This window comes from Drosophila elegans, unplaced genomic scaffold (genome assembly GCF_018152505.1).
Source record: "Drosophila elegans isolate 14027-0461.03 unplaced genomic scaffold, ASM1815250v1 contig_208, whole genome shotgun sequence".
Lineage (NCBI taxonomy): Eukaryota > Metazoa > Arthropoda > Insecta > Diptera > Drosophilidae > Drosophila > Drosophila elegans.
In genome coordinates this window covers 12540808-12556886 of record NW_024545578.1, presented here as the reverse complement: position 1 = coordinate 12556886, position 16079 = coordinate 12540808, and the positions used below count along the sequence as shown (strand labels likewise).

Genomic DNA, 16079 nt, shown 5'->3' with positions numbered 1-16079 from the left:
AAATTATAGAAAATCGTAAGTTTTTTTTGTTTTATTAAAAAGGTTTTCTTTCATTATTTGTCCTTTTCTGGTTCCATTTTCTTGGACTCCACTGCTCCTCCATCGCAGAGAAACCAAAGACCAGCCAGAATTAGTGTAATACCAATTCCAGATAGTGCTGTAAGTGGTTCGTGGTATACTAGAGCTCCTAAAATAAACTATATAACACATATTAATCATTGTTTATTACTGATCAACATAACTTACCGATAAGACATAATTAGAGGCGGCAGTTAAAACAACGCAGGTTAAAGTTTGATCAGTCATTTGAAGGGCTTTCAAAAAACATCGCAAGTTACTAACATTGCAGATTATCATAAGAAGTAGTGGTAGGCCATGCACTAATGCAATATCTACAAAAATAAATAATTAAAAACAGTTTTCTTTGTAAAACAAAAAAACTTGCCCAAATAAGACGAGTCGGAAATAGTTCCAGAAGTGTTCAGTAATTTCTGAGCACTGAGGTGACTGGGAAGTTTTCCAAAAAAGCTTCCCCCAGCGGCAAAGGAACCAGCCACCAAGCTATAACGGTATTTTGCAAGAGACTCCATTTATTTTAAGTTAAAAGAGATGTAAACAAATAAAGGAACAACACAAATTTGCCACTGTCAATAAACATTATGTCAACAGATCAGCTGATATGTTACATTGCGAGCGTTGCCAGCTTGTGTGTAGAAAATTGTCGTGTTCAGAAATAATCCACTAGATGGCGTTTACCCTCGGCGCCAACACAAGTAAAACATTTTGTGTAGAATTTTTTCGTATTTCATTTGTTTATTTTACAAAACGTTCAGCTAATGCCTTGACATTTAAATCGAAAAAAGTCTCATTTGCTAATTGCGCGTTGTGTTTTTTTCATTTTATCTCTTAATCTTTTGGAATTGTGTATATATACAAACATAGTTGCTACATAAATAATACAAAGTTTCTTGTATCTCTCAACGAAACAAAACTCACTTAATGCAGAGCAGAATAATTTCATTCAAAAATAGATCCAGATCAAACTGGGCCAAATCGTAATGCTGACTGGCTTAAACATCTTTTCAATTCAAACATTTAGACACTTATATGGGGAATTGCTCAAGTGCTTTGCATTTCGTTTCATTGCTTTGCTTTACTTTGCTGTCACGTTTTAACTACAATTTCGCTATCGTATATTTATTTAAATATTTTATACTTGTTGCATAATACTTTGCCCGTTTTCGGTTTTAAGACTCACACACTGAACCACAAATATTCTCAATGCACTCCAAGCAAATCTATTAAGTTAAGTTCTTAGCGCTGATATATAAATATTTTTTGATGTTTTTGTTTTATGGTTTTTGATTTTTCTTTTACATATAAACTAAGGTAAACTGCTCACATTTACTATAGGTATTTTTTTTATAATATTTAAAATGTATACATATGGTTGTATATTTGTATAAATTTGTATCGTATAATCTGTTTTGTGTGTGTAGTGTAGTGTCTGCTAGGAAAATGCAACGACTTTGAGCCGTTCTGGGAGCTCACAGAATTGAACCCCTATCTTAAACCAACATGCATTTGTGTTTTTAACATTGAAAAATTCACTCACTGAATTCGGTTAATCTAAAAAAAGACACTTTTTTCATTGCCATTCAAACAATGGTCTATCCCTCTGACAAATGTGGTTGCTTTGATACCCTGTTATTCTAGTTGTTAGTACATTAAATTTAGCTTCTACATCAGGACGCAGCATTTGCGACTGGAACTGGTGCTATCGGTGACCACATCCCCGGTGATTCCGCTGAACTTGTTCAGCGAACTGCCCGCCGGCGATGATGCCTCGAAGTCGGATAGTATGCTGCCCGAACCCATGTGACCCATGTGACCCATTGGTTGCGTCGAGATCGGTGCTGATCCATTGTTGTTGTTGTTGCTGGTGATTAGGTTGTTGTTGTTGTTGTTGCTGCCAGTGCTGCTGCCGCCGGCTCCTAAAACAGAACCATTAGTTGTGGTTGCAGTAGTAGCTGCAATTTGATGGGCATTGCTAGTTGTTTGGGATGACAATTCGAAATTATTGAGAACATTGGCGGTGCGTGAAAGCGAGCGTTGCTTCTTCAAATTAGCCAATGTGGCACTATATCCATCTAAACCAACAATCTGCTGCTGCTGCTGCTGCTGAAGCTGTTGCTGCTGTTGATGCTGCTGGTGTTGCTGCAACAGCAATACATGTTGCTGCTGCTGCTGATGTTGCTGCTGCTGCTGCTGCTGCTGTTGATGTTGCTGATGGTGGTGCGTGCTGTTGGTGTCTGGATGTTGGTGTTTTTTGGCAAGGCGGTTGGTGTGTGTGTGTGTGTGTTTTTTTTTGTTTATTTGGGTGGTGCGGTGGTGGTGTAATTGTTGTTTTTATTGTTGATGATGATGCGGGCAGGCAGACGACACAGAACGGGCGAAACGAGGCACAACAACAACAACAAAAAATAGAATGAAACAGAAACAAGCAAATGTTATTTTACTTTTCATCTCTTTTTCCCAGAGAGTTAAGTTTGCGAATACCCCTTGACCAGTCGGGTGTAATGGGATATGTGAAATGGATGTTACATGCAAGTTTATTACGATATATGTCAGCCATGCTTTCTGTCATTTCAACACTCAAATAGACCTTAGTTACCTGACATGGAAAGCTATCTACCAAAACAATACAAATCAATAACTTGTTAGGAGGACAAAAGACATCATGCAAATTATATATTTTCAAAAGTTCTCGTCAGGTTTTATTTGAGAAAGAATTATTCTATAAAACTCTTTAAGCCATTGAGCATATCAGGATTTAAATCCCATAACCCGTTAAAATACTTTTAACTTATATTTCTCCGTCAAAAAATTAAAAACAAATCATTGTCATTATAAAACAAATCATATACAAAATCAAGAGAACATTGAGCCTGTGTACAAATTTACAATGTAATAAAAGAAAATAAATTTTTGACTTGTTTACAAGATATACAGTTATCGGTTTATTTAGCTTAAAATGTTTGCATTTTTGATTCGAATTATTGCAATATTACAAAATATTACAATCCAGAGTAAATTAATGTAATACTAAGGCTCACAACTAATTGTACTTCAAACGAACTATTTTTAAAACCTCTTCCCTAATTGCTTTCTAAAACACAAAACCCAGCCGTGCAGGGCATACCCCATTCGCTATTCTACTCATGCTGTAAGCTGTGTTTGCTTGTTGGAAGTATTTTCATTTCCATTTTAGTAGAGTCGTTAAATAAACATTAAACATTGACATTGACACGGGGACAGAATGGCGCTTAAGCAGGACTCTCCGTGATACGATGACGCTCCTTGGGAGCCACATTGGGTGGTCGGAGGTGGGTTGATGGGACCAATGAGTGAGTGGGTGGCTTGGGTGGCTTTGGTGGCAGGGAGAAAGCGGAAGCAAGCCTGACACGTGGCCAGTGGTTGACTCACCCACGAGGACGGTGACCTGGACATTGATCTTGCCGTTGGCAGCCTCCTTGGACGATTGGATTTGGACGGCCTCGGCACTGGCCGCCGTTCCCTTCTCGGTGAGGATGACGGCCGCCGCCGAGGTGGCCCGCTGCATCTCACCGACGGCGCCGGCGGCTTTCAGGCGGAGCAGCTCGTCGTTTTCGCGGCCATCCGGAGGACGACGCGACTGATAGGAATGTGTGGCGGTGGCCGCCAGTGCGGCGGAGGATGCCGTCATGGCATTGTCCAGCGCATCGGCGGACTTGGAGTGCGGCAGTAGTTGGCCATTCGAACTGCCCGTCGAGGGTCGTTTCTCGCCGTTGTTGTTCCCGTAACCATAGCCATTGGTCAGGGGATCGCCGCCCGAGGAGGGAGCCTCCGAATCCGTCGCCTCTTGGGCCTGCAGACGCAGGCGCGTCTCCTCGACGGCATCCTTTTTGGTTGTCAGCGTTTTGTCCCGCAAACTAGTACGTCGCACTGATTGGGCTCTGTGGGATTTACTGGCTTGTTAGTGTTCCTTTGATGGCCCTTCGAAGACTATATATATGTACCTTGTGTTGTTGCTCTGTGAGCGTCGAACGCGCCGTCGTTGCGCCTCGGCCAGTCGTTTGCTCTCCTGTTCCGTCTTCAGCTGCTCGATGCGCTCCCTGATCTCGGGGTCTTCACAGATATCTACAAATGTATGACAAGGATTATTAAGAAGTTGTAACATATATTTAAATATATTTAATGTTTGTCTTTAAGCCTATTACAAACTGCATTTCTAAGTCCATACCCCAAAAAAATAGTTCATTTTCCAAATAGTTCCTTATAAAATAGACCCAATTAAATGTGATCCATATTGAAAATAAGATTATAGAGTTGTTTATTAAAACTGCGTACAGGTTTTTCTGATTTTCAAATAGAATAGCCAAAGCAAACTACTAGCTTTTTATTATTGGTGCTCATTTAAAAAATGTATACATCATTTTTCTACCAAATGTTTATTTCACTTTAAAGTTTTTTAAAAGAATATCAAAGGTTAGAAAATTTAGTTATTTAATAAACTCACAAAACAAATTGTTGAGCACTCCTAAACCTGCTTATCATGGTAGACGTAGTCTAGTTGCATTCCGGCAATTTAAATATTCAACAATTTATGGCTCAATTTCATATTCATGTGTATTTTTCTGCACAAGGATGTCCGTTGCTTTAGTTGCGCAACCTGTTCGCTATTCTCACCTGAGGGCGTCTCATCGTCCTTGTTGCGAACATTTAAATCAGCACCACATTGGGCCAGCATCTCCAGCACCTCCAGCTGGAAGAAGAGTAATATTGCAAATTATTTTTCCATTGTTCACATATTATTTGACCTCACTTACATGTCCCCAGCAGGCGGCGGCATGAACCGGAGTCCACAGATCCTTGTCCATGGCATCCACGTTGACATGCTGTTCCAGCAAAAACTCAACGACACGGACGTATCCATTGGCAGCCGCTATGTGAAGCTGGACAATTGAAACAAATTAAAAGTTATGCACACGAAAAAGTGGCAAGTGAGTGTCATATATATATATTTGAATAAAAATGATTAATTATTTTACTATTAGTCTTTGATAAAATATTGGAAATTCCATTTGTTAATAAAATAATAGTAGCATTGAAATAGTCGAATTAATACACCAACAAGTAAAAACTTATTAAATTTAACAAATTAACTCAAAACTTGAGAATGTGTTTCTTAATAAGTTGCTTTCCATAACTCAAGTAATATATAAAAAATAAGCCAAGCCAATTTAATTTGCTCTTTTCTAGGGAAAAGTTGACTTCTCACATGAAAAGTTGCAAAAGTTATTACTAACATGATTTTTATATATTTTTTTTTAATTTGACACTTTTTAGATTGAATCACAATTTCTTTGCCATGCAGACTCATAATAAATGAGGTAACTTACGGGTGTGGCGCACTGGTAGTCCGGCTCCTCCAAATCCCCTCCGGTGCGGACCAATTCCATGAGGTCACGTAGCATTATGCGCTCCGTGGAGGAGCGCGTCTCGTCGATCAGCTCCTGGGTAACGCCCCGTTGCGCCATCTCGCCCTCGATGAAGTCCAGCGTGTTCTCATCGTCGCACAGGTCGTAGGGCATATTGCCGTCGGTGTTGACGGCCAGCAGATTGGCGCCGTTCCGGATGAGGATGCGCACCAGGTCGAGGTGGCCGCAGGTGGCAGCCGCATGCAGCGGCGTCCACTTATCACTGTCCTGCGCATCCACATTCGCACCGTACTCCAGCAGGAGCTGCAGCATCTCTACGTTGTTGTCGATGCACGCCTGATGCATCGCCGTCAGTCCGTCCTCGTTGGCCGCATCCGGCGTGATTCCGTGCTGCAGCAGGGCTGCCACCTCGGGCATATCGTTCCGGGAGGCGGCCTCGAGGAGCACCACGCTGTTCTCGAAGGATATGTGCCGCCTGCCGCTCAGCGTACCCGAACCGTTGGCGTGCCGGAAGTGATGCGTCGTATCGCCGTTGCCGTTCATCAGCGCGTTGCCCAGCGACCCACTTCCGGTTCCGCTGCCACCGCTCGCCGTGTTGCCCTTCGCCCGCTGCAACTTGGCCCACTCCTTGTCCTTCTGCCGGGACGACTTCAGCTGCTGGGCACGACGTCTAATTAACGGGCAAAGATTGAGGCAGAGATTTTGGTATTAGTTGCGGAAATTCGATAGCATAAAAGCGGAGGAGTGGAGAATCACAGGAAGTAGGGTGATTTACTTAAACAAGTATTTCTGTTCGGTTGATCGTCTTAAATGTTGTACAGACCATCGAAACTTAAATTAATGCTTCGACCCAGTTATGTTTTTTTAATTAAAGCTTTCTTCTAAGTCAGATGTACGTATCAAGCTAAAGGATTAATACCTACATAACTTAAAGGCAATTAAAAATCATCTATAATTTTATTTTCTCATTTTCGTATGATTTTGCGTTAAACAAAGCTTTTCTAATTTGAAAAATACACAGGAAAGTTAGGGCTCTAAAATCGACGCTTTAGGTCTAAAAGAGGGTAAAAACATTTTAAGTAAAACAAAACAATTTATTAACAATGAGTAAAAATAAATTTGTGTTTATTTTCTCATATTTTTTTGTTGATATTTATATAAGTTTTAATTGAGATGCTTGCCCACAAATTCAGTAGAAGTTTTAACAGTTTTTGTTTTGGTCTTTAAACGGGTTCTAATATACACAGAAAACAACGTAATTGTTTTTTGAGATAGTTATTCTCAGGCCTGTATCTTTTTGTGTCTATGTCTATCAGTTAATAAATTTAGATGAACTTACAGTCTGGCCAGCTGGAGACGCTCGTGGGTGGGCAGACTCTCCACCGTCTGCATCTCGGCCACCAGATCGGCGTGCTCCATCTTGAGCTGCTTGGCGTAGCTGGCATCCTCCTGGCTCTTGCGCTGTATCAAAATGCCCTTGATCATGGTGGTTTGGGGATTGGAACCTTACACCCGCTCAATGATATGTTTGCAAGTGTGCTCTAGAATAATTCTGTGCAATTTTGTAGCATTTGTCAACAATTTGCGAGGCTTTTGTTATTTGTGCTGCAGTTTCGTCTGGTTCGCATGCATTTGTATGCAAATTGTAATTTGCATCTTTGAATTTGATTTGATTGCAACTGCTCTCTCTGGCGGTTTTTTATTGTTGCCCTCGTTGTTGCTCGTTGCTCGGTTGATGTTGCAGCTGTTTGGATTGCTGTTGCAGCTGTTGCTGCTGCTGCTGATGCTGCTGCTGCTCCTTTTGTCTTCTTCCCCTGGATCCTTTCACTCCTGGTCAACACCCGAGGCTGCTCTCATGGCAACTACCACATTTATCCTTCGTCCTGTGCGGTTGTCTGGTCGTCCTGTCCTCTGTGTTTACTTATGATTTGCTTTCCCCAGCTGTTGATATTTGCCGAAGCTCGCTTCTCAGCAACTTTTCGTTGTAAACTCTGAAGGGAAAAAAAAAGTAGAAAAAACCATATAAAATACACATAATATTCTATAAAATTGTAAAGTTTCATAGTTTCCCCCAGCTGGTCAAAATTAAAACAAAGCACAAGTCTTAAATCTAACTGCCTGATAAATTTCAGCATGATAAATGAATCCTAAAGGAGGGGGGCCATGGCAATTGAGTTGATGGATCCAATGTTCAAGAAGCACAAACTATTATTCCCTTATACTTTGTTTTATAACTTGAACACGTTGGCTATTCTCAAAATTTGAGAAAAGTTATAAAAATATATTATTTATTAATAAGTTAATAATTAACATTTTTTTTATAAGGGCATCATATATTTGTTGCTTTAAATAAATTGAAAATTAGTTAGTATTTCATTAAATAATACCTATTGGCTTAATAAAATAGCTATTATCAGAACATTAAATTCAATTTAAATTCCGTTTGACAATTTTATTGGCAATTTACGATTTCAAATAAAATGTTGTTTAATCAGAACTTTGCTGTTCCCCCAGAGAGTATTCAAACTTTGATGTGGCCAAGGAAATTTTCCCTTCGTAATGGTTTTTTTTTTTGGGTGCGTTGAAGCATAAGGATAATGCTGATGACGCATGAGTCCTTGGATCCCCTGCCTTAACCCTCTGTTGCCCCCTGATTACCTCTCTCCACTCGACCTGTCATCGATAGCCGGGCCAATGCCTTGAATAAGTATTAGCCACTGCTTCGTGGAAATTGCATGCCAAGGAGCCATCATCGAGTTAAGTTTACTTTACTCTGTTCAAGCCACAAGCCCAATCTCATGTGCAGCCAGCTTGATCCGGCGAATGTGTCTTATCCTCGGACGGTCAACAAAGGGAATTACTAAGTGGACTTGCAACAAAAATTCAGAAAAAAACACCCAGCTTTTTAACGACCTTGCCGAGTTGGCTCTGTAAAAAGAACGAAGACATTAAGTCGCAATTTACTATGCTCTCAGTGCAAAAACATTTAAGCGCAAGATAAAGAAATGGGAACAGGATTTCTTTGAATTAAAAAATTGCATAATTATATCTTAGTCATATAAAAAAATTAAATAATTTTCTATGGTTTGTATTCAGCAAAGTAATGTTTTAAGATTTGTGCTTAAAATGTCCTTCAACCAATAAATAAACATGTCGTACCCCGAATGTAATACAGTAATTAAAGCCACCCTTTGTTTATTTAAGACCCTTACAAGAAAACAAACATCAGACTTAATTATAAAACAAGACTATTGATTACTTCCATTCATCAATTATTTACCTGTTTTCCTACACAATATTAAGCCATTAAACAAGCCCAATTTAATTAATTTGGCATCCTTCCGAACGAACATTGTCAAGCTTAATTTCACAGCAGAACAAACTGAAACATGTATTAAACTAACAATCAATCATCCTTCTGTTTCGCATAACATTTTCTCTTAAAAAGACTTAATCTTATTTGAGTATCTCAGCAATCTGTATCAGTACCTATTTGATGTGAAAACAAAGTTCATTATCATAAATTGAAAATTGTAATTACTGTTTGCCTTGAAATATTGCATGCGCGATAGTAGAGTGTATATATCCACATTTTCTTCTGCCATATTGCTGCAGTTATAGTCATTAAATGAACAATTTAAATCGAATATCGATTATGGCTGTATGTTACACACTTTTCGGCATCCTGTTACGGCATATGAATATCCTTGAAGTGGATAGATGGGAAATTGCAGCCATTAAGGAAATGTTCATTTATGAGTTTTGTCAGATGCAATACGAAAGGAATTTCCATCCTACGTGACAATGTAAATGTGTGAGTGTGTCCCAAAAATTGTCGATAACAGGAGTTGCAAAAACAACTACCACAACACGCACTACTGAAATAACAATGGGGAAGGCCCCCCACCCTCCTCTACACCGTACACCATGGCGTATGCGTGTTATCTCTGCGGTCAGTCAAACCCAAGCGCTCATTTTCTCTCTCTCTCTCACTCTCGCACTTTATGTGTGCGTGCTGGAAACTTCGTGTTATTAATTTCGCACGCCTCGTTTTAAGCTCAATATTTATGCAACCGTATAATGGCAAAAGCGCAAATAATTTATGGCTTAAAGGCAAACGTTAAAAGATAATGATAAGAAAAGCTCAGTACAAAGCCCCAAACGAATCTCAAAAGGCAGATAAGTCTATTAAAAAGCTGGCTTTTATATAAATTGTAAGAATGAAGTCTGGTTTCGCACAATATATTATTTTAACGTTCTTTCTTAAATTTTAAAAATCCAGTGATCTATAAAATTTTGTATCTTTATGTATTTTACCCTACTATAAAGCAACTTAGTTGATCAAAATAACTAGTATTTGTTTAATGAAAGATGTTTTTATATCAATGACATATATTTTATTGAACAGCGCCGTTAATAAAGCGCCGGAAACCGAAAACCAAAAACTATTTATTAATTCCTATCGAATCTTATACAAAGAAACATAAATGCACATAATTAATATACTACTTAAAGGTAGATATCAACCGATAAGATAAAGAAAGCTCAGCACAAATCCCAGTGGCCAAACGAAACTCAAATACACTTAAAGCAATTTAATTTGTCTTTTTTTCTAGCCAAGTGCTTTCAAACATCAAGGCAAGTGACGACAGCCACGATGACCTCAAGCGGCTGATGAAAGGACGTCATTTAGGCGGGGGTTAGAAAATGAATGGCACTCGACAGGCGCAATGTGCAACATGAGACAACAGCAACAAAAGGATGAGAAGAAAAAAAAACACCTTTCAAGGCATTATCCTTCGGATAGGTCAGGGGATCTAAATGGCGACGAAATCTGCCGACGGCCAGCGGCCAAGAAATCCCCTCATTCTTCCTAATGAGTGCCAGCACCACAGCGGTTGCATCTGTACCAGCTGCACATGCCTGTGCTAGATTGCTACAGTTGTAATTGGCTAACTAAAATATAAATATCTTTATTTCCTTGTCTTTCTTGACATCTTAATTACACTTGAAAATGTATATTATTTAATTTTCATTAAAATATTATATTAAAAGCTGATTAGAAGTATTATACTCAATCAATTAAAATCCTATAAATTATAGAGCTCCAAAAAAATTAAATATAATTCTTATTGCTTAAATAAAGCAGTAAATTAAATTCTTTGTTGACTCGTTCTTATTTTCTTATTTCAATTTACTTCAAAGGCAATAATAAACACAATCCAAGAACTGCTTGCCTATTGAAAACAGCATTGGTTGTTTACTCCGCCTACTTAGCATCAAAAAAATTTTGCTATCAGAGATTTTTCAACATTAATGAAAGTCTCAATAACACTTAACTCAGAACTTCAAGCTCTTTATAAAGCACTAATTAAGCCCGCCAGCCAGAGGTTAGTTTATGTTACCTCAATCTCATTATTTTAATTTTTCCTCATCAATAACAATTTTTAATTAAAACATATTCAACTCCACGCGTTGCTCATTATTTTCTGCTTATAGTTTATGGTCATCGAAGCGTTGGAGTTCCGCTTAATTAGCAGCCACTGTAAACGGGGCGAAAAGGGGGAGCTGAGGGGGTTGAGGGTGGCAAGTGGGTGCCGAGTGGGTGGTCAATGGAGTGGGTGTTGGGTCGTACTGTACTTGTGGTGCCTCTCGAGTGTCGGCTGCTCTCGCATGTGTGCTCGAGGGCAGCGAATTATGTGCTTGCAGTGAGTGCAAGTGCATTAGCACCCACCAAGAGGGTTGGGTTGGCCAAAAAGGGGGTGGCGGCTCACGGTGAGACAGGATGTTTGCCTTAACTGGTGCCCAAGTGCTTCCTTGCGAGGCCATTGCAATGTCTGCCTCCATTGCAATGGGCCCGGTTCGACTCGACCCGGCCCGGCCCGGCCCGATGTTTCGGCCAAAAAGTGTGCCACAACAAACACACAGATTTACAAGCCCAGCACGGCAGGGTAATGAAAATAATAGTTACTGCTTTCGTTGTTGTGCCCTTAACGTGGGGTTGTATTTATAATTTCAGGCAATCTATGCGCACTTTTATTCAGACTCATAACCTGACTTTATTATGTAGGGCACCCCAGAAATATTACATTTTGAGGGCCATACAAAACTCAGACTTTTGAACAAATGTACCTTAAGGCACATGATATTGTTTCCAGCTTTACAATTTTAGAGTGACTTAAAGATTTATATTCAGTTATATACGTGTACCGTTCTTCCTGAGAACTTTACTGGTAAACTGGCAGGAAAATAAAAGATATCCACGTGGCACTTTAGTCGAAGGTCATAAATATACATAATCTTAAGATACTGACCCTAAATCACTTAAACAACATACAAATAATCCAACAAACAAACATTTCCCTTCAGAAAAATCAACGAAGCATAACTTTTTATTTATTTTGAGTATCCTTAGATACTTTTGATAAATTTGGTTGTATCATCGCTTGCATCGTTATGAGATAAATCAGGAAAACAATTAAATGAAAATATATTTGCTTCCACAGAGGCAGTCGTTTATTTGCTTTTCTAAACAGTAAGTACTTAACCCTTGTTGAGTCAAATAATAACATTTTTAGACACAAATTTAAGGAAAAGAGTATTTGCAGCAGCGGTTGTATGTCTCTTCAAAGGTTTTTGCCTTTGGTGTTGGCAGCGGCACTGCCATGTTGCTTCTGTTGCTGTTGCTGTTTGGCCCCAAAAATGAAAATCAAATAAAGCGATTGCACGTCAGCCAACTCTAGAGTCAGGTTGGGTTGAGTTGAGTTGGCACACGTATACCAGAAGTTCGGTGCTGGGCTGAGCTGAGCCTCTGCCGAGACTGTGGAAAATGCGAATTGGGTTTTCAACTTTGTTGTTTCCGCTTTGTTGACTTTGCCCGGCCGGTCCGACGCCCATTCTGGCCAAGAGTGAAGAAGGACGTGGCTCATGCAAATTAAATTTCGGTGCTGATTTGTCTGCAGTGCCTGCTGCGTCTGGCAAACGAGGTCACAGGTGTATTTTGTGCCCGTTAAAGTTCGTTTCGATTGTCGATTTTTTAGGACTTTGACTCTCTGGCACAGGTCCCCAAGGACCCAAGGAACATCCAGGGACTGGGCCAAACGGACCGGGCCATGTCACTCTGGGGTCGGTTGCTAATGCTGAGCAGCTTTACCATAAGCGACACAAAAATAATGCTTACGAGCCAAAACAGAAAATATGAGGGGGCTTCATATGAGATTTCAACGAGTTGAAATGAATTGCTCTAAAGGAATGGTATTCCTTGGCAACGAAATGTTTGCGGACTTGAGTTTCCACTGGCAAAATTTGGCTTCACAACAATTGTCACAGAAAGAGCTCTAGAAGGTTGTGTAGAGTTATGCGGAATTCTGTGGAATTTCAACTTAGTTTTAACCTCATTCAGGGAATGTGCCTGCAGCTAAAACGACGAGTAAAATAAATGTATTCTCTAAAAGCTTCTGTAGTTCTGAACATAGGATGCAAATGCTTTTATATCATTTAAATTTTTTGCTTCATTAATTTAAACTTGGTGCATATATGTATTTTAATTATATCTTAGTTTGCACTAGTCATTCTTTTCCATGCAGGTAAACAGTCAGTTTAATAACAACATTTTTTAATTAAATTAAATAATCTCTTTATGATAAAAATTTGAAAATTATTAAAGTCGTTTTATAATATAAATAATATGGTTACTCAAATGGGTTTTTATTTTGATTTGTTATTGAGAAATGGAATTTACGAAGTTAGTCGTTCCCAATCGTATTTAAATCTGTACCCACAAAGCTGAAATGGTATGAGTTGAAAATGCTTTACCAACTGTAACTTCCTGTTAGTGCTACATAATTTCCAGCTGAATATGCATAAGCAGTGAGTAAATATAATATAACCATCTAAAACGGCCAGACAAAGTTCTCTAAACGGGTTGTACGTACTTCCCTTTTACATCTCACCTCCTTCCAATTTCCCAGACTCACATACTCGTTCAGAGGAAAAGTGTCCACAACTGATTATCATGGAGTGCTGTATTTCCCATTTGGTCCCAGTGATGTGTTCATTTCGTTGGCACTGTCCAACCCCAAATTCCTGCCCCTTTCCTTCTCGTAATAAACTGAGAGAAAAACAATGTTTAATCATAAAAAAGGTCTTTAGTTGAGCTCTATTCACTGAAAAAATTTAGTTAATATTTAGATAAGATCAACCGTGAATTTTATAATTAACATTAGTTTTAAGATCTCTGAGAAAAGTGTTATAAAAGAAAGTTCAAAGTTTTTTTGTGTGGACTAATTTTAGTTATGTGATTAGTTTGTTTGTTTCGGTCAAAAGTAAATTCTCTATTTCCGGCCTACCTTTTTCTGAGTGCAATTCGTTGTGAAGCAGTCAACTGGCCAACTGGTGTGCACAATTTAACAGAAGCCTTCGTCGTCTCTCAAAATTTAGCACGTCGTCGTGTTAAGACCCTCGCTGCTCACCACCCACGCCACGCCTCCTGCCAGAACGCCACCCCCCTTCCACTCTTTACTCAATCAAGTTTACTGATGACACATGTATATATAGCGGACGATGCCGCCCACTGTCAGCATGACGTGGCATGTCCTTGCTCTGATCCCACTTCCTCTTTTTGGACCACCAACCTCTCGCATTTCATACATTTCATTTTTGTTTAAGCCCAACCCCAACGACAGCCATTATTTTTGTAATTTTTCTTCACCAGCTTATGGATACGTCAGTGTTGTTTTTGTCGTCTCAAATAAGCGGTTCTTGTGGGAGTCGAATGATATGTGGCTCGGTGCAAAACTATGAAATGAACAATTTATAGACTGCTAAATTTGTTAAAGGAGTTGATTAAAGCTTGCAGTTTAATCTTATTATCGTCACGCTAGATATTGTCTGGAAAATTGATTAGGTACAAAATAATAATAGAGGTTGTCACGAAGTTAGTGAAGTAGATACACAAAGTTTGTCGGTTAAGAAGATAAATAATAAGCTATCTGTATATTATTTTGCATCATTGTATTTGGCATTACCATAAAATGACTTTAATTCTAAAATATGCTCGAGATCCCAGAGATTGTTTTTCCTTAAGCAATTTAACCTGTAAGTAAATGTTTAAAAGCGGGGTTGTCTTTTAATAAAAGCATTTTGTTATGAGCCCTATAACTATAAAAAAATATAAAATCTAAAGATTTGGTGATTTAATACAGACATAAACAAATTTTGCACCAATTAGATATTTCTTCTTCTACTTAGCTCTCAAGTTTATTTGTTATTAGTAAAATAAAAAATAATTAAAACACTTTGTAGATTTTTTTAAAGTCGAAACACATGACTTTTTCACTGATTAATATTAAAGTTTGCTCTTTTAAACCCATTCTGTACACCTGGCGCACACCTTTCTGACCTTTTTTTTCTTGTTTATCGTTGCTGTCATTGCGGTCTCGATGACCTTAAAGCGACGTCCGCGCAGTTCAATTGTTTGCGTATCGGTTTAATTATTACCTTTCGCCTCCTATCATTTAGCGCGCTGATGCTGTCTCCTTTTCGCCTGCTGCCGGAGGCGGGCTCTCCCTTTTACCGCTTGTCGCCTGGCCCGTTCATTTATTTATATTTACGCCCGCGGCTTATTTTCATTTCGCTGACCCACTGCTGGTATCCCGCCAACTTTTCCACCCCCACTTTTCCTTTTTCTGCCGCCCCTTTGCCCATTTGGCACGTGTCTTTGTTGTTAAATTGCTCTTTGCGTTGCTCGTGTTGCTCGTGTTGTTCTTGGTTCTGTTCACTTTGTTGTTGCTGTACTTTAAAGTGTTGTTGGTGTAGTTGTACACAAAAAACAAAATTCATTTAAATTTTTGGATGTTGATTTGGCACTAGCAAACCATGCATAGAACTCTTTCAAACATATTTTGAGATTATTCCAAATGCTAATGTATTTTATAATTAACAAGAAAGAAAGCAAACTTCGGCAAGCCGAAGTTCATATACCCTTGCAGCTATTGCAAGAATTAAACATTTTTGAAAACATTAAAATTATGATTTACTTTCGTATATGTTTAAAAACATTGAAGCTATGATGATTTGCAGCTCAATTATTTGATAGTTATTTTATATATTTTTATTATTTTTAAGGGAGCTATATGATATAGACGACCGATTTTGATAAAATTTAAACCATAATTCTGAAATATTTAACCATTGCTATATGTCGAAGAACTAAACAAAAAATTAAAAAACAGAAAAGTTATAATTTTTTTCATTTATTTTTCCGATTGTTCCTATGAGAGCTATATGATATAGTCGTCCGACTTTGATGAAATTTAAACCGTAAATCGGAAATATTTAACCATTACTAAATGTTGAAGAACAAAACAAAAAAATAAAAAACAGAAAAGTTATAATTTTTTTTCATTTATTTTTCCGATTGTTCCTATGGGAGCTATATGCTATAGTCGTCCGATTTTGATGAAATTTAAACCGTAAATCGGAAATATTTAACCATTACTAAATGTCGAAGAACTAAACAAAAAATTGAAAAACAGCAAAGTTATAATTTTTTTCATTTATTTTTCCGATTGTTCCTATGGGAGCTTTATGCTATAGTCG

General features: G+C 38.5%; 2 protein-coding genes across 8 annotated transcripts in view; both read right to left on the bottom strand.

The window, feature by feature from the left end:
• Nucleotides 1-16: 16 nt before the first annotated feature.
• Nucleotides 17-660, bottom strand: LOC108135630. Its single transcript, XM_017256450.1, has 3 exons — nucleotides 446-660; nucleotides 247-392; nucleotides 17-197 (listed from the first exon to the last, which is right to left on the bottom strand). The coding sequence occupies exons 1-3, from the start codon at nucleotides 588-590 to the stop codon at nucleotides 54-56; spliced, it is 435 nt and encodes a 144-aa protein (XP_017111939.1). The 5' UTR covers nucleotides 591-660; the 3' UTR covers nucleotides 17-53.
• A 504-nt stretch (nucleotides 661-1164) lies between these two features.
• Nucleotides 1165-16079, bottom strand: part of LOC108135570 (protein phosphatase 1 regulatory subunit 16A) — a 45628-nt gene continuing 30713 nt past the window's right edge. For 6 of the 7 annotated variants that reach the window (XM_017256331.2, XM_017256332.2, XM_017256333.2 and 3 more), the window contains 7 exons: nucleotides 6820-7471; nucleotides 5442-6150; nucleotides 4869-4994; nucleotides 4729-4804; nucleotides 4059-4179; nucleotides 3487-3995; nucleotides 1165-2312 (listed from right to left, as the gene is read on the bottom strand). In XM_017256331.2, the coding sequence (XP_017111820.1) occupies nucleotides 1741-2312; nucleotides 3487-3995; nucleotides 4059-4179; nucleotides 4729-4804; nucleotides 4869-4994; nucleotides 5442-6150; nucleotides 6820-6965 (2259 nt within the window). In that variant the 5' untranslated portion in view covers nucleotides 6966-7471 and the 3' untranslated portion in view covers nucleotides 1165-1740. The remainder of the gene's footprint in view (nucleotides 2313-3486; nucleotides 3996-4058; nucleotides 4180-4728; nucleotides 4805-4868; nucleotides 4995-5441; nucleotides 6151-6819; nucleotides 7472-16079) is intronic. The other variant, XM_017256339.2, reaches the window with a different exon arrangement.

Bases quoted from the DNA above. Each gene is read 5' to 3' on its own strand.
- LOC108135630 (XM_017256450.1), bottom strand. From the start codon at position 590: ATGGAGTCTCTTGCAAAATACCGTTATAGCTTGGTGGCTGGTTCCTTT. The intron at 393-445 runs GCAAGTTTTTTT...TTATTTTTGTAG, and splicing joins TTCCGACTCGTCTTATTTGG to ATATTGCATTAGTGCATGGC. The intron at 198-246 runs GTAAGTTATGTT...TGTGTTATATAG, and splicing joins CCTCTAATTATGTCTTATCG to TTTATTTTAGGAGCTCTAGT.